Genomic DNA, 18,710 nt, shown 5'->3' with positions numbered 1-18,710 from the left:
TTAGAAGAAGCCAAAAATACTTATTGAAAGCAGGGAGTGGGGGAGGAGACCTGGAAGCTGAGAAAGGCAGCCTTCGGTATTCCCAATGTTATCTCCATAAGGCCAAAATTTCGAGCCTGAAAGTGGGAAACAGGAAGTAGACCACGAAGGGTAATAATAAGGTTACACCCAGTCGTGTCAGGCGCGGAAGTCTCGGTACAGACCCATATTATAAGGCAGCGAGGAAGGGATCCTAGCGCAATGGCTTTTCCTGAGCCAAAGCCGCGGGGCCCGGAGCTGCCGCAGAAACGGTTGAAGACGCTGGACTGTGGGCAAGGAGCTGTGCGAGCCGTGCGGTTTAATGGTGAGGGCCCTGATCTTCATATATGGTCTTCCTGCCTCCTGAGGTGGGCAGCCCTGTAACCCCCGCCTGGTCTTCTCCAGTGGATGGCAATTACTGTCTGACTTGCGGCAGCGACAAGACCCTGAAGCTCTGGAACCCGCTGCGAGGGACTCTGCTGCGGACATACAGCGGCCACGGCTACGAGGTGCTGGACGCGGCCGGGTGAGCTGGGGGCCCTGTCGGGATCGGGACATTGAGGCATCAGAGACCGACGCTGATTTTCCCTCCTCTGTCTTCTAGCTCCTATGACAACAGCAGTCTCTGTTCCGGCGGGGGGGACAAGGCGGTGGTGCTATGGGATGTGGCATCGGGGCAGGTCGTGCGTAAATTCCGGGGCCACGCAGGGGTGAGTACAAACAAGAAGAGGCCTCATTAGACCGTGGATGGCGGAGGGGACTCGCATTAGCGCGTAGGTGGTGACAGGGACCACACACCACCATTATAGCTCATGGCCTGGCATTCACCAAGCCCCGTCCTTGCAGTTTCCCCAAAACCTTTCACCTCCCCTACCCCAAGCTTTAGTCTTCACTTTAACCTGTAATGGGAACCCTGCCTATATCCCAGTCCTCCAAAGTCCAGCCTCCTCTGAGTGGCAGTTCCTGTTTCTCAGAAGGTGAACACGGTGCAGTTTAATGAAGAGGCCACAGTCATCTTGTCCGGTGAGTCCCAGGCTTAGATAAGGGGGCTCAGGGGGCTCCTGCTACCCCCCAAACCTGACCTCACCTTCTTGCTGGCCTTACAGGCTCTATCGATTCCACTATCCGCTGCTGGGACTGCCGCTCTCGGAGGCCTGAGCCAGTGCAGAAGCTGGATGAAGCCAAGGATGGCGTTTCCAGTGTGAAGGTGTCAGACCATGAGGTCCTGGCAGGGTGAGTGGAGCCACGACCTGGCCTGTCCCCAGGTGACACTGGGGATCATAGTAGCTGCCTCTGTGCTTGAAGTCTACTCTTTGCACCATGGCTCCCAAGGCCCTGCACAGTCTAGTCCCTGCAGTCTAGTCCCTACTGCATTCCCAGTTTCATTTCAGGTCAATATGCCAAGCATGCTCCCACACCAGGATCTTTGCAATTGCTCTTCCTCTATCTGGACTTCTATTACTTATTCCAAGTGTATTTGAGCACCCTCTGCAGGTTTATTTTTCATCAAGGAACATATAGCAGTGAACAAGACAAGGAAATAAGGACAAATCCCTGCCCACATAGAGTTGATATTCTAGCTGCAGGAGACAATTTTTAAAACTTCAGGGCTTGCCTGTGTTGCCACAACGCAAGGAAGTGCCATTCCCATTGTGGGGCAGTTTGGGCTGCCCAGCCTATTGGCTGTTCCCACAAATCTCCCTTTGGACTCCACAAGGTTGGCTCCTTCTTATCTTTCAAGTCCTAGTTCAGATGTCACCTCCTCAGGGAGACTGTCCTAGATTATACTCAGTCAATAAGGTTTCGTGGTGGCAGGAATTTCTCCTGGCTTGTTCACAGTTATGTCCCAAGCCCTCCTACCCCACTACAGGGGTCTGGCTTAGAGAGGATGCTCAGTACATATCAGAAACAGATGGAGTGGGCCCTGATAGGCCCTGGGGTCTGAGTCTCAAAGCCAGCACTTCAGAATTCCACTCATGAATTCATTTCAATGTATGTTTCCATAGGTGGCCCTGAGAGAGATTATGACAATGAGGGGTACATAAGAAGGGCAGGCCCAGCCTTTGCCCTCAGGGCTCTAGCCCAGTGGGAGGGTACAGAGACATCAAGATTACATGGGGCCATGGACCTGTTAGCCCCAGTTGAAGCTTCAGCTGAATCCACCCTCTCTTGCAGCTCTGTGGATGGCCGGGTTAGGCGCTATGACCTGAGGATGGGGCAGCTATTCTCAGACTACGTGGGCAGTGAGTGTGGCCGGGCTGTGTGACATGCCATGGAGGTAGGGACAACAAAGGGGGCCCCAGCCTCACTGGCCTGCCCACCCTGTCCCTTCCCCCAGGCCCTATCACCTGCACCTGCTTCAGCCGGGATGGGCAGTGCATCCTGGTGTCCAGCCTGGACTCTACATTGCGGCTTCTAGACAAGGACACGGGGGAGCTGCTAGGAGAGTGAGTCCTCGGGGTCATGGGGCCCATCCCACCTCTGTCCCTTCCCCCAGGCCCAAGCCCCACTGATCCCACCCACCCCCCAACCCCCAGGTATACGGGCCATAAGAACCAGGAGTACAAGCTGGACTGCTGCCTGAGCGAGCGTGACACACACGTGGTCAGCTGCTCCGAAGATGGGAAGGTGATCTTCTGGGACCTGGTAGAGGTGAGTCTCCCGCTTGCCATACCAGGACACCTATCCTGTCCCCACTTTGTCTTTACCAGTCATTCCTAGACCTGAAAAAGGGAGTGCTATTAGAACCAGGAGCTGGAAGGAGGAGTAAAAGGACAGGAAGAGCATTCCTGGCAAAGGGAACAGTATGTGCTAAGGCTTGGAGGTGTGGCACACATTGGTTAGAAAATAGAAGAACTTTGGGATGGTAGTGGCAGCAGCAGGATCCAGGTCAGGCAGGGCCACCAACGCCAGGCTGAGCCACTGGGACTGACCCTGGGAGAAGGGGGAACAGATGGCAACAGATGATCCCGGGGAGATGAAGCTGTAGTTGTTCAGAAAACCTGATCAACCTGCAAGCATCCCTGTGGTTTCCAGCCCCAAGCCCTGTAAGCCCCATCCTGATGTGTCCCAGCCTGGTGGGAGCACCAGGCAGGGAACAGATTGGCTGGGCTTAGTGCAGTCAGGGCTGGGGAGCCTGAGGATAGGAGACATAAGCACTGGGGTGCAGCTAGGGGAAATAAGCCTCCTAAGAGGATGGAGGGAACTGAGGGAAACTGGGGACTTAAGGTCCTAGTTCTCACCAGAAATAAGAAAGCACCAATGTTCTGCCTACTTCTTGAGGGTCTGGTAGATGAAAAATCACCCTGCAGAGGAGGGCACATGAGGGACATTTTGAGGTGGAAAGAGGAACCTTGGCTTGCTTGAGCAACTGTGTATGTGGAGCTGTATCTGCGGGGTAATGAAGGAAGTGCAAGTCTTAACAATGAGGCTGCCACATGCTGAAAGCCAGATATAATGGGCTCAGAGCAGAGTGGTGGCCATGAAGGTGGATAGAGTGGGTGGGCTCTGGACATGGTCTAAAAGCGTAGCCAAGAGGATTTACTACTAAAGGGATGTGAGATGTGAGAGAAAGACTCCCAAGGGTTTGGCCCAAGCACCTGGAATGATGGAGCCACTGAGAGGCTCAGTTTTGGGCAGACTAGGTTTGCAGTGTCTGGAAAGCCATCAGAGGCAGGTAGCTGAAGGTCAGGGGAAGAGGACTCACTGATAATCGCTCCCCACCCCCTTGCTACACAGGGTGCCCTGGTGCTGGCCCTGCCTGTGGGGTCTGGTGTGGTGCAGTCACTGGCCTACCACCCTACGGAGCCCTGCCTGCTGACTGCCATGGGGAGCAGCGTCCAGTGCTGGCGGGAAGAGACCTATGAGGCTGAGGGTGGCACAGGCTGAAGCCAAGGGACCCACCACCACCAAGGACACAGATGCAGACTCAGGACATCTGAGACCATTTATTGTAGACATGCTGCTGACCAAAAAGTAGGGGAGGGGCTGGGTTTGCAAACTAATAAATAGAGGAGGGATCTCTTTGGGTCCATAGCCATTCAGTCCTCATTCTTCTCAGGCGTGAAGGCATCTACCTTCTGGGCAAAGGTTTCAGCCACAAGGAGGGGGAAGACCAGGGAGGCATCAGCATAGACCTGTGGATGGGACTCTGGTGACCATGGGACCCATGGCTGCTGCCTGGGAGACCCTGTGCCTAAGCCAGCTGGCCAACCCTCACCTTGACAGGCTGTGCATCCACCCGGATCTTGCCCCAAGAGACAGCTTCGTCTGGCCGAGCACCAGAGTCTGAGCCATCAAACTCTTGGGCTGTGTTGATGTAGACAGCATAGTCAGCCCCATTTCGCTGTGGGGAGGGGCATGGCAGGCGGTCAGCCAATCACAGGAGACAGAAACACAGAGATAGGGCACTGCAGCCAAAGAGGCTAAGCCATGTGTCTTGAAGGAGGGGCCCCAAGTCAATGCCTAGGCACAGTGAGAGGTTAGAGGGTTGCCAGGCAGACTACAGGTAGTACTGGCCAAGACCCACCTCCTAGGAAACAACCCTCTTGCATCTGCTTAGCAGAAGCTGAACCCAACCACCTCTCCCCTGCCTTGGTCTCCATCCTGGTCCTAGCCCCATTTGTTTCCCCCACAGTAGCCAGAGGGCGCTGGTGAGCACCTGAGTCCCACACCTTCAAGGCTCTGCAAGTCCTGCCTGTCAACTCCCTGCATCACCTTTTCACATGTTTCCTAAGCTGTTCTTGACTTACTTCAGACATGTCAAAGCCTTTGCACTGGTTGCTCCCTCTGCTGGGAACTCTTTCCTGAGGCAACCACATGGCTCATGGGAGGCACCTACCAAAAATCTGCTCACAGGTCACACTTCCCAGAAAGACTTCCCTTTTTGGAACAGTGCCCCTTTTTCTTGCCATCCTGTCACCCCTCATTTTTCTACATGGCAGTGATCTTGATGTCTGTCTCCCCTACCAAAACATCAGGTGCAGGAAGGCAGGGATCCTGGGCTGTGTCCAGTATATGCCATAGGCCTAGCACACATATCTCTGCACAGCAGGCCCAATTGCCACCTTCACACCAAGGACTAGATGCTCCATCCCCACTCACCATGAGGTTGGCATTGGCGATGTGGTGCTTGACCACGCCCCCGCCCAGGATGATCATTCCAGAGTGCTTGGCAAAGATGGCCTGGGTATTGATGAGCCTCAGGTCTGGAGAAGAAAGCTGTGGTCAGGCCCTGGATCCAGCCAGCTCTCCGACCCCGCTCCTCTGTGGTCCCAGTGCCTCACCCTCCACGATGTCCAGCACCAGGCCTGGGTTCTTGTAGGAATGGAAGAAGATCATGTCGCCCAGTGAGCCATCTGTGAGTGCTGGGCTCAACACGGGTATGTGGTTCTGGGGGAGGGCAAGATAGGACAGCAGTGGGAGTCAGAGGCCAATGAGGTCAGCCTGGTCCCCATTCCAGTGGCATTCCCTCTTCTTTGCCTGATTCTGGACAGGGTGCTTTAACTTTTCTAGGCCTCAGTTTCCTCAATGGTAAAATGATGGTAACAATAGTACCTCCCCCACAGATGAAGTGTGAGAGAGAAACCCCACGCAAAACGTACCATGCTTGGCACATAAAGAAAGGTAGCTCTTGTTATTTTTCCAATGCTGGACCTCATAGGCTCTGAGGAGCAGGGGAACTTACCCTAGACCCCAGGGAGTTGCTAAGCATTTCCCCAACTGCTCCCAGGTGGTCTAGGAATAGAGCCAGGATATCCGGACTACACTCAATAGCTGTGTGAACTCAAAGTGCCTAACCTCTCTGTGTCTGAACAACTTCATCTAAGAGTGCAGATGATGAAAACAGCACCAAGTTAACACAGGCCAAGGCCTGGCATCTTTGCCCCCACCCAGCCCCTCACCTTCTGGGCCCAGTAATACACTGACTCTGGGTTGTTGATCTCCTTGCCAAGCCGGGCGATCATCTTGGAAGGTGTCCACTTCATGCCCTAGGAAGGGACATGAGCTTCAGCCAGCAGTGCTTCCCTGATTCCCACCATGCTGGCCCCCCAGGTTATTCTAGCCCCACCTCTGAGTTCTGCTCCAGCACCATCTGGTCCAGAATGGGCATCAGCCAGTCCTCAAACTTGCAGTAATTGTCATTGGGCACCAGCAGGTTCCCAATTCTGGGGATGGGAGGCAGGTGGGCATCAGGCCCCAGGACCCTCAGCCCAGCTCCCCTGCCCAGTACCATTCAGGGCCCACCTGTTGATCCCGTTCTCACGTAGGTCCTTCCCCCTGAGGCTGAACTCGCCCAGGTATGTGGGCGCCAGGCACTTGATGAGATCCTCTTCCACGCCCCCAGCTGTAGTCACCAAAACATCCACCTGAAGCCACAAGGCAGTGAGGTTGGCCCAGAAAGGGAGGCCCTGCCATCATCCCAGGCAGGACTCCTAATTTCCAAACTACATCCAATAAGGAAGCTCTGCTGCAAAACAAAACTCGATCTGTCCCCCTGCTTAAAATTGACTCATACTCCCTATCTCACGAAAATGACCAATAATCTTACTGCCCATTGAGACCTAGAGAGGCCAAGAGCAGTCCCACCAGCTCCCCACCATGTTGTGCTGAACGAGGTAACGGATGGTCTCACGGATGCCTGAACTGATAAGGTTGGATGTATAACCCAGGAAAATGGTACAGCCAGTGAGTGGGCGGCGGCTCTGGGTCAGGTCTGCGTGCTGGTCTTCATCCTGCGGCAGAGGCTCCAGCTTCTTCTCTATCTACGCATAACGGCGGGATCGAGTTAATCTCTGGACCCAAACTCCAGTTTAAGGAGAACCCCACTGGTTTTCAGAATCAGACTCCGCCCCAAGGCCCTGCCTACTCTACCTAGAACCAGGGAACAGAAGCCCTTTGTGCAGCCTCCGCCCCTTTCACAGCCTGGCTCTTAGGGGCTCACACTCACGCTTTGCCCGCCTCGAGAATCAGAGAGCATCTCCTTAACAGAACCCAGCCCTCTTCCCCGCTGGGTAGGGGAAATCCAAGGCTCCGCTCTTACTTAGACTCTTCTCCCAATTCTGCAACCGCGCAGTCCCGCCCCAGGCCCCGCCGCTTCAAGAACATTCACTGATAGCCTATTGCCCGCCCCTTCTAGATAGAATACCATTGCTGGAAAGGAACGAACGTCCCCTTCCCAGCACAGAAACTCCCACCCCGAAAGCTCCAGCCTCTTTCCAACTACTGGGCCGCCCTAACCAAAAACTCGCCTCCTTCCCCCCAGGGAAGCCCCGCACCTTCCAAGTACAGTGCTGCAGTGGTGCTATTATAGGCCGCGCCCCCTCAACCCAGGAAGTCCCGCCCCCGGTCTCACCATGGCATTGACTTGCTGCACTGCGCGCCCGAAGTTGGTGGCCTGGAAACCAGTGGTGCCAAAGGCTTCCAGCAGCGCGCGGTAGTCCACGCCGCGATTGAAGTCGTAGCCCCGGACCTGGGCGCTCTCAGACGGCAGCGCCGAGCTGTGCTTCAGCACAGCAGCCAGCGCTGCCGCGGGCGCCTCCCCCTTCGGGGGATCCTCCATGCTCTTGCAGCCGCGCTCTCAGATGAGAGCAGCTCCAGGCCAGACCCCCGATGGCCTCGAAACGCCGTGGCACACGCTCTCCTACGAGGGCGCAGGAAACGGCTCGGGTGACACTGGGAAAACGCCCGGAAGTTGTTGGGTCACATGACCCTCTTTGATTCCTGTAGTCGAGGTCGCAACCTATTCCGTAATACGGAAACTGCATGGAGCCATTATTCTCTGTTTCGCGGGTTCTCTGCCTCACATGAGTCCTACTTTTACGCCGCCTGCTGGAGGCTCCCCGCGTTGCGAGGCCCATCAGAAACTCAAACGGTTTCTGCCACTGAGCATCTCTCATAAAATAGGATATTAATCCCTGTTTGTGCCTCGCAAGTCTCCAGAGCCTCCACATGCTACAAAATCCCTTGATCCTCCCCTGGCGGCCACAACTGTCACCTCCTTTGGGAAGCCTCCCCTGACCTTCCTCTTGGTAAAGGACCTCCTCTGGGAGTCAGGGCTGACATCTCTTTGCCTCCAGCAATATTTTGAAGGTAGGGACTGTATCTCATTGGTCTTCCTAACCATGCAGAAGGTCTGGTCCTGAAGGGGACACCTTTAATCACTCACTCTACATATATAGAGTCTATACTGTACTATACGTTGGCCTCTGTGCTCGGTGCACATTCAGTGGTGAACAAGCTCTGGACCCTCCCCTCATGGAGCCCACAGTTTGGGAAGGTAGAAAGTTAACGACGGCGCTAAGTGCTATTCAGGATTTCAACAGGATAATACAAGAGTCTTTGGTGTGAGATTGGTTGGAGGGGTTGGTGGCCTTAGTTGGAGGGACAGATGGTTGAGGACAGACACCAAGGAGGTGACATTTGAGCCAAAACCAGAAGACCAAGAAAGGCCCCATAGGTGAACTTATGGGAGAGGCCATTCCCCCACCACTCCCCATTGGGAGCAAGAACAGCCAGTGCAAAGGCCCTGAGGCTGAAAATGAGCCTCCTTAATTGGAGAAACAGAACATCCTCCTTGACATTCTTGACATTCCTGGCTTGCATCTGAAACTCACCTCAGCTTTCTCTCCACCTAACCCTGATCTTACCACAGTCTTCACATCTAAGCAAAATCACCCTTACTATCAGGCTCAAAGCTGCGGAGTTGAGCTTAATGCCTCTTCTCTCACACCCCACATTCATCCCCCAGCATATCAGCCAAATTCCATCTGCAAAATAGTTCCCAAATGAGTCAGTATTTGTATCCAAGTGCTTGTCGTTATCCCCATGGCCTCCACGCTGCCCTCCCTCCCCACCATTCCATCTCCAAGCTGTGGCCAGAGAGCTCATTAAACAGAAATCAGATGTATCGTTCCTCATTAAAACCTTCTAACAATGGTAGCTTTCCCCTAGGAGTAGAATCCCGGCTCTTCACAATGGCCTGAGAGGGTGCATGCTGACTTCCCTGCCCTCATCTCCCACCACTTGCCCTCACTCACTCCTCTCCAGCTATATTGATCCCTCTCGCTGTTCTAGAACTCTCTAAGCTCTTTCCTTACCAAGGGATGATGCACCTGCTGCTCTTTCTGCCTGGAACATCCCCTTCCCCAGCTCCTTCTCTTCTGTCCTGACCACCCACTCTTGTCCTTACCTTGCTTTTTTTTGTCTTTCACAGCACTTAATACATTTTGTTTGCTGTTGTCTGTCTCTGAACTAGAATGGCAACTCCATGAGGGCTGGATTTTGTATGATTTCATGTTGATCCTCTTTTTTTTTTTTTTTTGGCGGGGCAACCCTTGGTTGACCTCACAGATTGCAAGGAACTTGTCAGCTTACGATCCTTTATTTTTTTTTATTTTTTATGCCTACAGCACCTGGTCTTCCTAGGTGGTCTCCCATCCAAGTACTAATCAGGCCTGACCCTGCTTAGCTTCTGAGAGCAGAAGGGATCGGGCTTGCTCAGGGTAGCATGGCCATAGACTCATGCTGATCCTCTTACTCTTCACCATGCTGGACACATTTGGGATTTTGGCAAAGATGCTGAATGAATCAATGAATAAACACACATAAAGGCATCAGCATGATCCATGATGAATGAAGGAGGGAAAGGTCGATAAATGAATTCAGCTTGGGCAGAAGGTGCCAGACCAGGCAGAACCCTGGGCTGTGGTAAGGAGGCTGAGAAACCACTGGAGAGTTTTAGAAAAGAAGTGAGAGACTGCACATATGACTCACCATCTTAACCATTTTTAAATACACAGTTCAGTGTCATTAAGCACATTCACATTGTTGTGCAGCCATCACCACCATCATCTGCAGAACTTGTTCATCTTCCCAGATTGAAACCCTGTCCCCATTAAACACCAACTTCCCATTCCCCTCCCCCAGCCCCTGGCACCTAGCATTTACTTTCCATCTCTATGAATCTGAGTACTGTAGTGACCTCATATAAGTGGAGTCACACAATATTTGTCCTTTTGTGACTGGCTTATTTCACTCAGCATAATGTCCTCAAGTTTCATCCATGTTATTTTTTAATTTATTTTTTAGCAGGTCACACTTGCTGCATTGAGAATAGGGGGATGGGGAGGTGGGCAGGAGAGACCAGGGTAGAGGCAACTGGACTTCTCTAAGTGAGCAAAGAGGGGGGTGGGACCCATGTGGGGTGGAGAGAAGTGACCAGATTGAGAACCTAATCTGAAGGTTGATTAGCTGGCTCTTGAGAAAGGATTAAATGTGAGGACACTGGAAGAGAGGAATGAAGGAGTTTGAGATTTGGGCCAGGGCAGTTGGGTGGATGGTGGTGAATGTGGGACAAAGATCTGAGAGGAAGATGATCCAGAGTCCAGCTTTGGCCAAGTTAGGTGAGAGGAATCAGTGAGGGGGGTGATATGGATCAAGGAGGTTGGAGGGTCCTCGGGTGGGTCTGGGGTCAGGGAAGTGTCTGGGATGGGGCAGCATAAATGAGTCAACTGAGTCATCCATGGAATGGATCCCTAGGCAGTGAATGTAGGAGAGGAGGATCAGGACTGCACCTGGGCTGGAGGACACTCTGCACGTTGGGGTGGGCAGCAGCTGGCAATTGAGTATGTTGGGCCAGTTAGCAGGGGATCAAGCAGGTCAGATAGAGGCCAGGGCCTCGCATGTCCCCTGCCAAGGTGACACATGACCACGGGGCAGCTGCTGGGCCTCCTAGGGCAGGAAACCCCTTGGCTGAGGCAGCTGCTGCTGCTGTGACATTTCACTCTGTGAGTGTCCTGGCTTCAAAGTCTCTGCAGGGATGGGGGCAGGAAAGGAGAGGACTGGAGAGGCCAGGTGGGTGGGAGAGGGAGGAAGAGCCGGGCTGCAGGAGGACTGAGCAGGCAAGAGTCAGCCAGGGTCCTCAGCTGAGGTACATGGTCCTGATGAGTGGGGAGCAGCCACCCCCATCCCATCATCTCCTGGAGGGACATGGGAGGAGGTGCAGGGACCCTCAGGGGGCCCTAGGACTCCTGGTCTGGGGTTCAACATGGTTCTACAGCCCTGCTCACCCTCCCCTAGATGTCTGGCAAAATGGCCATTGGCAGCGACATCGGGCAGGCCCGCCGTGCTGTGGAGCAGCTGCGGATGGAGGCCGGCATTGACCGTGTGAAGGTGAGGTCAGGGTCAGGTGGGCATGTCTGGGTGAAGGGGCAGAGGGACAGCTGGGGTCTGGCTGACCCAGCTGGCTTACAGGTGTCCAAGGCGGCTGCCGACCTGCTGCAATTCTGCATGGAGCAGGCCAAGAGCGACCCCTTCCTGGTGGGCATCCCTGCTGCCACCAACCCCTTCAAGGAGAAGAAGCCCTGCGCCATCCTATGACACTGACCCTGACAACCCCTCAATAAACATGAAGTGAATGCTCCTCAGGGCTTGGTGGGCTGCAATGGGGGGCAAAGTGGGGCTGTGGGATGGCAGGGGCACCTGGCCCAACCTTCCTTCCCCACCCACTCCAGGGTCAATGGCCACAGGGACACACACACCCTGGACTCTACATAGAAGAACATGCAGCTTTCCCACCCCTCCTTGCCCTGCACCAATGGGCCAGCCTTAGCAGATTCCCTCTCCCTCTGCATAAACACATCCAGGCAGAGTCCCTAGCTACATGCCAATTCATGTTATGCACACACTCATCACCCATGTCCACACATCACACACACAGATGCCATCATATAGACAGGTCCCCACAGCCTCCAGAAGCTCCCTCTTCCTCTCACACATGTATGCTCATGGGCACTCAGGCACAGATGGGGTCTGGAATTATGAAAACAATACGCACAACCAGCCCTCCTCCCCAGGGACACACAGACACACATGATCCCAGGAATGCACTTGGGCGGACACAGGCACACCCAGACACACAGCAAAGGCTGTCACCAAGGCTTCCACACACCATCTCACAGACACAAGCACATCCCCAGCATCCCAGCTTCAAGCAGGCACCACTCCAGCCCACAGCACTGTATCGGGTTTATTTCCCCTTCACTCTCAAGGGAGAGCAGGGGTCCAAATCTTAATGAAAACAGGGCCTGAGGGTGGGGAGCAACCTCCTGGGTGAACAGGAACACCAACCATGCCTCCCTTGGCATGGGGCCCAGCCCAGGGACCCCACCAGAACCTGGCCAGGACTTTTTGTGCCCCAGGCCTGTGGGGCAGAGCCAAGGTAGCACCAGGGAAGGGGAGGGTCCCCCGAGAAGACTGAGAGGCCCAGCCTGCCGGCCAGCAGATCCACATCCATGTTCACATCTGCTTGCTCAGGTCTGCAGCCTCCAGACTTCCAGCGACAGACCCCCAGAGGCAGCCACGACCAGGTTTCCCTCAGCGCAGATCTGGGCAGGGACATGAGAACTCAGGGGTGCTCTAAGCAGCCAGTAGGGCATGCGGGACAGGGCACATAGGGCAAAACCTTACCCCATTCAGCACGTTGTGGTGGCTTCGAGTGCAGATGGTCCTTGGTGGGTCTGTGGGCACATGTACCTGGTGAGGGGCAACAGGCAAAGGTCAAGAGGTATGCTCCTGGCCAGTGAGGGTAAGGTAGGGAGGCCTTTCCTGGGGCCTCACCCGAAAGGTCTTATCAGTGGACGTGGTGTACAAGGCCCCCAGCGAGTGTTTGATCCCTGTGATCTGAGACGTGTGGCCCACATCAAAGGTCTGCAGGAGGGAGGAAGGGAGGATACTCAGACAAGGCTCTACCAAGGCCAGCCACCCACCACCACTGGGGGTCACAGGGTAGGGAGGAGGCCCAGAGAGGGTGTGACGGGGCAAGGGGCCTGGCAGACCCGAACAAGCTGGAAGCAGCCTTTCCGGTTGGCAAAGACATGTAGCAGGCCCTGGTTGTCGCCAGCCCAGAGCTGGGGCTCTTGGTAGGACATGCAGAGGAGGTAGGAGTCCAGCTGTGGGAGGGACAAAGGACATAGCAGCTCGGGCTGGGCCATGCCACAGCCCTGGCCCCTTTAGCCCCTGGGGAGGGCCCACCTGCAGCCGCTGCAGTACGCTGTTGGCCCGGCGGTCGAACACTACGAGCGTATGGTCCTCACTGCCCGAGATGATATGCTGGTCATCTGCCAGCAATGCCAGCACCGCGCTTGAGTGCAGCCGCCGGCTTTTCAACAGAGCTGGGCCGACTTCATGGGTGATGGGCCAGGAAGGAGGGGGACATTAGAGGCCCCACGAGCCCACTCATTGATCCCAGGCCTCCATCCTCCATTGCAAAACCCTTGGTTGGCTTCCTTCCCCACCCCTCATCCTACAGGAGACCCTGTCTCTCATTTCCTAGCCCAGCTGGATCTGGACCTCCAAGGACCCCCAGGCACCCCCATCTCCTGTTTCATCTCCATCCTCTTGTCCCATCTGCTCTCAGCAGGTATCAGCATAAAATGCCAGCCAGTGCCAGTAGATATGCTTCCATCCCTACCCCTACTCAGCTCTGCCTGGATAAGCATGTTGGCCCTTCAATTAAACAAAATAAGACTGAATAAACAGAAAAGGCTTATGTGCTGGGAAGTATTTGTTCTAGGTGTTTTATGTAAACTAATATTTAATCTTCCCATCAATCTTATGGGGCTGAAGTTGTTATCTGGATTTTATAGACGGGGAAACTGAAGTTCAAGCTTGACTGGTGTCATCTAGTGAGTGGAGGAGCCAGGATTCTCAGGGACTGTCTGCCTCCCACGGGATTCCAGCTCAGAGGGCCCTCCTCTGGGCATCCTCTGTCCTTCATTGCACCCCAGGTGGAGGCAGGGCTTCCTCCATCCTCTTCCCCCTCGAAAGTGGCTTTTGTTGCACCCAGCACAGCACAGGTCACTATGAGTGCTTAGTACTGTTTATGTGACTGTCCCCTCAGCCAAGCTGTGAAGTCTGAGGCCTGAGTGTCTCCTTCCCCAGCATGGCTCTGGAGCCCCCGGGTAACCTTGTTCTCCCCAATTTAGGCCCCTGGCCCACCTCTGGGGTCGTAGACGGTCACCTTCTTGTCATAGGTGCCAGTCACCAGGATGTCAGGCCGGTAGGACAGACACAGCACAGCTGCCTTGCCCCTGAGGACACATGGAGCATGGAGCTGAGCTGTGACCAAGTAGAGCCCTGGCTTCCCCCAACCCCCCTCCCCAGGCCCCCTCACACTTTATCTCGCCAAACTGTTGCCCATCAGCTGCCATGTCCCAGAGCTTCACTGTGCTGTCCCAGGAACCAGAGCACACTCGGTGGTCCAGCGCCGCCAGTGACCACACCCAACCCTGCAGGACAAGGACCCATGTGACAGTCCCCATTTCACAGATAACAAAATCAAGGGTCAGAAGAGGGAGACAACTGACCCAAGAACCCAAAGCAAGTCAGCACCACATAGAGATTAGAGCTTCGGTCTGTGGGTCTGACTGCAGAGCCTGGGACGTGCTCATCCCCCGCCCAATAATATTCCTCACTGCAGTGCTGCAGAGACTCAGCACCACTGGTGGTTTGAGGCTACATGACAACATGATTAAGAATGGGGCCTCCACTCCACAACCTGGGTGAATCAGATCCCCTCTTTCCACTTCCTCATTGGGAAAATGAGCATTAAAAAACAGTCCCTGTCTCAGGAGCTAATATGCACAGAGTGCTGGCTGATGACTGACTTATTCCTCACCAAACTCTACGAGGAGAGTACTGTAAGGCAGAGGTCCCCAGCCCCCGGGCCGCAGACCAGTAGTGGTCCATGGCCTGTTAGGACCGAGCCGCATAGGAGATGAGCAGTGGGTGAGCGAGCGAAGCTTCATCTGCATTTGCAGCCGCTCCTCAGCACTAGCATCACCACTTCAGCTCCACCTCGGATCATCAGGCATTAGACTCTCCTAGGAACACCAGTCCTTGGTGCCAGAAAGGTTGGACACCGCTGCTGTAAGGTGTCTCATTCTATAAATAAGGAAACTGAGAACACAAAGAGAGCTTGAGTTCCTCATCCAAGGTCACACAGCCAGGAAGTGGCAGAGTGGGGATTTGAACCCAGCAGCCTGGCTCTAAGACCAAGATCTTGGCCACCGGCCTAGACCACCTCACTGATTGGTAGAGGTGCCCCTCCACAGCTACTTCACACAGGATAACAGTCATTCTCAAAGTTGTTTAATCCCCAAGGGTAGCCTCCTAATTACCCTGTTCTAGGCCTTTCAAAGTATAACTGACAACCACTGAGCACCTACTGTGTAACTGAGTCTGAATGAAGCTCTTAATGCCTGTTCATTTCATTCATCCTTATCCTAACTGACCCCTGGACAGAAGCAGAAACAGGCCTAGAGAAGTCATATATATCACCCCAAATCACACTAATAATAGCAGGAAAAGATTTCAATCTATGAAGTCTGGTGCCGAAACTCACTTCCTTAGCCACGGCCCCCTACCAAAGCCCCATGCCTCCCACCCCCTCACCTTGTGGGTGCTGTTCTGGGTGCCCAGAGCCTTGACCAGAACCTGGCTGGGCTCTACCCCCAGCTGCCGTAGGTCCCACAAGTTAACATTGCGATCTCGGGACCCGGACAGACAGAGTGTCCCACCCTAGGAGGAGAGAAAAGTGATGTTTTCAGGGTCATCCTGGCCCACCTCTGCCTGGCCCCAGTCCCTGAACTCCATCTCACCTGGAGCAGCAGCACTGAATCGATGGAAGCAAAGTGCCCATCAGCCAGGCAGAAGTACTCAGCCCAGCGCCCATCCTCTGCCCAGCGTGACAGATGCTGCTCCAGCTCAATACAGGCTGCCGGCCAATCAAAGTCTTCCTCTGTGGGGTATGACAAGCAGGGTCTCTGGTGGGCAGGAACTCTGCTACCCACACTAAGCCCACCCTTGGCTTCAAGAGAACCCAGCCAGCACCATACTTGGAGAGACCCCCACCTGGATCCCTCACCCCACCTCCAAGGATGCCTAGGTTCTAGCTTTGGGACCACTAGCCCACCCACCTTTCAAGTAGGTCTAGGAGTACACCTCACCACAGTTTCCAGAAGCTGGGAAACTAGAGCCTCAGGACCGCCTTCCCAGGTCCATCCCCCAACCTAAATCTGGGTGATAGCGGCCTCAGGACATTAAGCTCCTTCCTCACCCCTGGCTGAGGTCTGACCCCAGTCCCTCAACCCTCAGGCTGGGCCCAAGAGTGAGGACTTCCTCCCTCAGTCATCTGAACCAGACCCAGGGAAGTATTTCTCAAACCAGTATCTGTAAACCTAACAGCCTTGTCCAGATGCAGAACCTAAGGCCTAGGTTGCAGAGGTTCATCTATGTTTATCAAGCTATTCAGGAGAGTCCTATCACTTCAAGGTCACCAAGCTATCTTATCCCCCAGGGACCAATGGCCTTGGGGACAGGGAGAATGACAACCAGCCCCTGCTTCAGATCCCAAGCTAGACTCTGAGCTTGAGGATCTGTGATTGCTGGTATAACCTCTAAGCTCTATGTTAGGTTCAAGGGTTGCAGGCTCTGGACCTGAGTGAGTCCCTGCTTCACCCCCACCTAGATCACGACTCCAGAGGTGAGGGGCTTTGGGATCACCAATTTCTGCCTCAGCATCTATACCCAGGACCTGAAGATTCTTGGGTTTACCCTGAGCCCCAAGAAGACTCCAACAGCCTGAGACTTCAACTTCCTGTGTAAACCCCCAGCCAACGATCAGGGCCTTGGTTCCACCAGACTGTAAGCCTGAGCATCACTGGATCCTGAGCTGAGGACCTCCACTCTCTTGGGAAGGTTTCTACAGCCTTAGGACCCCAAGTATCTCCCTCATTGCCCACTCAGAAGTCAGAGACTTTGGCACCACCCGTAACTACCTTGGCTCCCAACCGCGCCAGGACAGCCAGGAAGTCTGCTCTAGGAGCTGTGCTCATAGCACCCTAGGTACCCACTCCTCCGCCTTAAGCCTGACCTGGGCGGGCTACCCTGGCCCCTCAGCACGCGCACCTTCCACCACTGGATAGGGTGCGCGTACGCGACGCTGCGCGCGTAGCCTCCAGGTGACATGGTCACGCACGAGGTCGCGCAGCGCGTGGCACACGCACGGCAGGACGTGGAGCACGAAGCAGGCGTCCAGGTAGGCACAGATCTCAAGCAGTAGCTCCGGGGGAAGGCTCAGCAGGCCCGGGATCCCCATGGCCAGGTCCTTGGACGCGGCCCGCGGCTCCAGGATTCCAGGGGATGAAGCGGGCGCGGACAGCGACGGGGCGCGCGGGGGCGCCATCCCGAATTTCGGCGGACTGAGCACGCGAGACACATAAGCCTCGGCCTGCGCGTCGGGGTCGGGGTCCAGCTCTGGGTCAGAGTCATCGTCCCAGGCGCAGGGATCGTCGCGCGGCCCTGGGGGCAGCTCCATGGCGACCAAGTGGGCGCGGCCGGCCCTGCGCTGTCAGCTGCGGGCCGCGTCCTGTCTCCTAGGCAGCGCGAAGGCGCTTCCGGCGCTGCCTTATGACAGTAGGTGCCGGCCGGAAGTGAGCGGTTCACGTGGAAGCTGGCAGATTACTGACAGCCGTCCTGCTCCAGTGGTCTCGTTCAGGGGCCGCATAGGCCTAGAGCTGGAAAAAGCAGATTCCTGGCTCCAGGGTTTTTAAAATAAGCCTCTCTGGTGGTGCCGATGCAGAAGACCAACGGACTCTGGTTTGAAAACTGCGTCCCTGTCGAAGGCACCTTTCACAGGTGACACCGAGTTTAGAAATGCAAAGCCCCTTTTCCGGGTTGCGAGGCCAGGGCATACTGATTCGAACTCTCTCCTTCCAGAGCCAGAAACATGCAGTTACACTACAAAGGCCTCAGTGGACAGTTACTCTGAATTACCTAAAATTACACTGATAAAAAAAAGTCTCTTAACTTCCTGAAAGCCTCTTCAGCAAAGCAAGCAGTACTTGTTCCCTCTGCCTGACCCCTTCGCATATCCACATGACTGCTCAAACATGATCTTCCCTAGTACCCTACTGTAAGATTGCAACCATCTTCCGCAATGTTCTCATTCCCCTTCCCACTGTATTTTTCTCTATGGAACATTATCGCTGTTTTGCTGTTTTATCTTCTATTCCCTCACTAAAATGTACACACTTGTTGAATGAATTTTGGACGTGTCAGCATTTTTTTGTTTTCCCAGGGTGATGCAAGCGATCCTTGGGCCCTAAGCTGCCACAGGATTTTATTTTGAGACTTGTGCATCCCCAGAGCTGAGCAGTTTCTTATTTGCCTCAGTAACTGTTGCTGATATTTACTTATATCCCACAGGCCTGAGCTGGGCTGAGCCTTCTACAAAGTGTCTCAAATACACAGAAATCCAGAGTTGTGCAGTCAGCCAAAGATGAGAGTGCTGCAAGGCCTTACCCCTTGCCACTCAGTTTAGTCTAAGGCGGATGGGGATCATGAAACGGGGCTGCAACACTAATAGCTCCCCTTGCGTGAGCTCAGAACGTTAAGTGTTCTGTAATTACGTCTGAGAGAACGCACTCCATGTGTATTATACACTTAATCATCTTTCACATTCTCCTCATTTTATAGGGAAGAAAACAGAGGCCTGGGCTCCTGAGAAACATACCCTGGTTAGAGCTAACTTCCTTCCCCACTCCCCCAATTATTTCCTGACCCAAATCCTGTGCATCCCCATTTCTAAAGCTTCCCAGGCCCCCCTCGACATCTCTACTGCCAAAGCCAAA

General features: G+C 54.5%; 4 protein-coding genes and 1 pseudogene across 10 annotated transcripts; 2 read left to right on the top strand and 3 right to left on the bottom strand.

Annotated features, from left to right (window-relative positions):
• The first annotated feature begins 75 nt into the window (after positions 1-75).
• On the top strand, positions 76-4,053 carry WDR83 (WD repeat domain 83). Its single transcript, XM_016162083.2, has 9 exons — positions 76-343; positions 424-544; positions 623-728; positions 993-1,041; positions 1,125-1,251; positions 2,194-2,261; positions 2,357-2,465; positions 2,556-2,670; positions 3,757-4,053. The coding sequence occupies exons 1-9, from the start codon at positions 241-243 to the stop codon at positions 3,904-3,906; spliced, it is 948 nt and encodes a 315-aa protein (XP_016017569.1). The 5' UTR covers positions 76-240; the 3' UTR covers positions 3,907-4,053.
• Positions 3,947-7,720, bottom strand: DHPS (deoxyhypusine synthase). 3 transcript variants are annotated; one of them, XM_016162081.2, is made up of 9 exons: positions 7,373-7,720; positions 6,618-6,782; positions 6,265-6,386; positions 6,089-6,185; positions 5,922-6,008; positions 5,304-5,334; positions 5,122-5,225; positions 4,238-4,363; positions 3,947-4,154 (listed from the first exon to the last, which is right to left on the bottom strand). In XM_016162081.2, the coding sequence occupies exons 1-9, from the start codon at positions 7,577-7,579 to the stop codon at positions 4,059-4,061; spliced, it is 1,035 nt and encodes a 344-aa protein (XP_016017567.1). In that variant the 5' UTR covers positions 7,580-7,720; the 3' UTR covers positions 3,947-4,058. The 3 variants fall into 3 exon arrangements, with proteins under 3 accessions (XP_016017567.1, XP_036089749.1, XP_016017566.1); XM_016162080.2 differs by having other exon boundaries at positions 3,951-4,154; positions 5,304-5,409; positions 7,373-7,717; XM_036233856.1 differs by lacking the exon at positions 4,238-4,363 and having other exon boundaries at positions 5,304-5,409.
• FBXW9 (F-box and WD repeat domain containing 9) lies at positions 7,536-18,622 on the bottom strand. 3 transcript variants are annotated; one of them, XM_016162079.2, is made up of 10 exons: positions 16,987-18,622; positions 15,678-15,817; positions 15,472-15,597; positions 14,194-14,306; positions 14,017-14,108; positions 13,051-13,199; positions 12,855-12,968; positions 12,637-12,726; positions 12,487-12,552; positions 7,536-7,660 (listed from the first exon to the last, which is right to left on the bottom strand). In XM_016162079.2, the coding sequence occupies exons 1-10, from the start codon at positions 17,393-17,395 to the stop codon at positions 7,598-7,600; spliced, it is 1,362 nt and encodes a 453-aa protein (XP_016017565.1). In that variant the 5' UTR covers positions 17,396-18,622; the 3' UTR covers positions 7,536-7,597. The 3 variants fall into 3 exon arrangements, with proteins under 3 accessions (XP_016017565.1, XP_016017563.1, XP_036089748.1); XM_016162077.2 differs by lacking the exon at positions 7,536-7,660 and adding an exon at positions 12,028-12,404; XM_036233855.1 differs by lacking the exons at positions 7,536-7,660; positions 15,472-15,597 and adding an exon at positions 12,028-12,404.
• On the top strand, positions 7,813-11,440 carry GNG14 (G protein subunit gamma 14). 3 transcript variants are annotated; one of them, XM_036233859.1, is made up of 3 exons: positions 7,813-8,048; positions 11,098-11,190; positions 11,272-11,440. In XM_036233859.1, exons 2-3 carry the CDS (start codon positions 11,098-11,100, stop codon positions 11,395-11,397), a joined length of 219 nt encoding a protein of 72 aa, XP_036089752.1. In that variant the 5' UTR covers positions 7,813-8,048; the 3' UTR covers positions 11,398-11,440. The 3 variants fall into 3 exon arrangements, with proteins under 3 accessions (XP_036089752.1, XP_036089751.1, XP_016017574.1); XM_036233858.1 differs by having other exon boundaries at positions 7,813-8,109; XM_016162088.2 differs by lacking the exon at positions 7,813-8,048 and having other exon boundaries at positions 10,936-11,190.
• Positions 9,420-9,538, bottom strand: LOC118612530 (annotated as a pseudogene).
• Positions 18,623-18,710: the final 88 nt, after the last annotated feature.

This window comes from Rousettus aegyptiacus, unplaced genomic scaffold (genome assembly GCF_014176215.1).
Source record: "Rousettus aegyptiacus isolate mRouAeg1 unplaced genomic scaffold, mRouAeg1.p scaffold_m13_p_16, whole genome shotgun sequence".
Lineage (NCBI taxonomy): Eukaryota > Metazoa > Chordata > Mammalia > Chiroptera > Pteropodidae > Rousettus > Rousettus aegyptiacus.
This window is presented reverse-complemented; position numbering and strand designations above follow the sequence as displayed.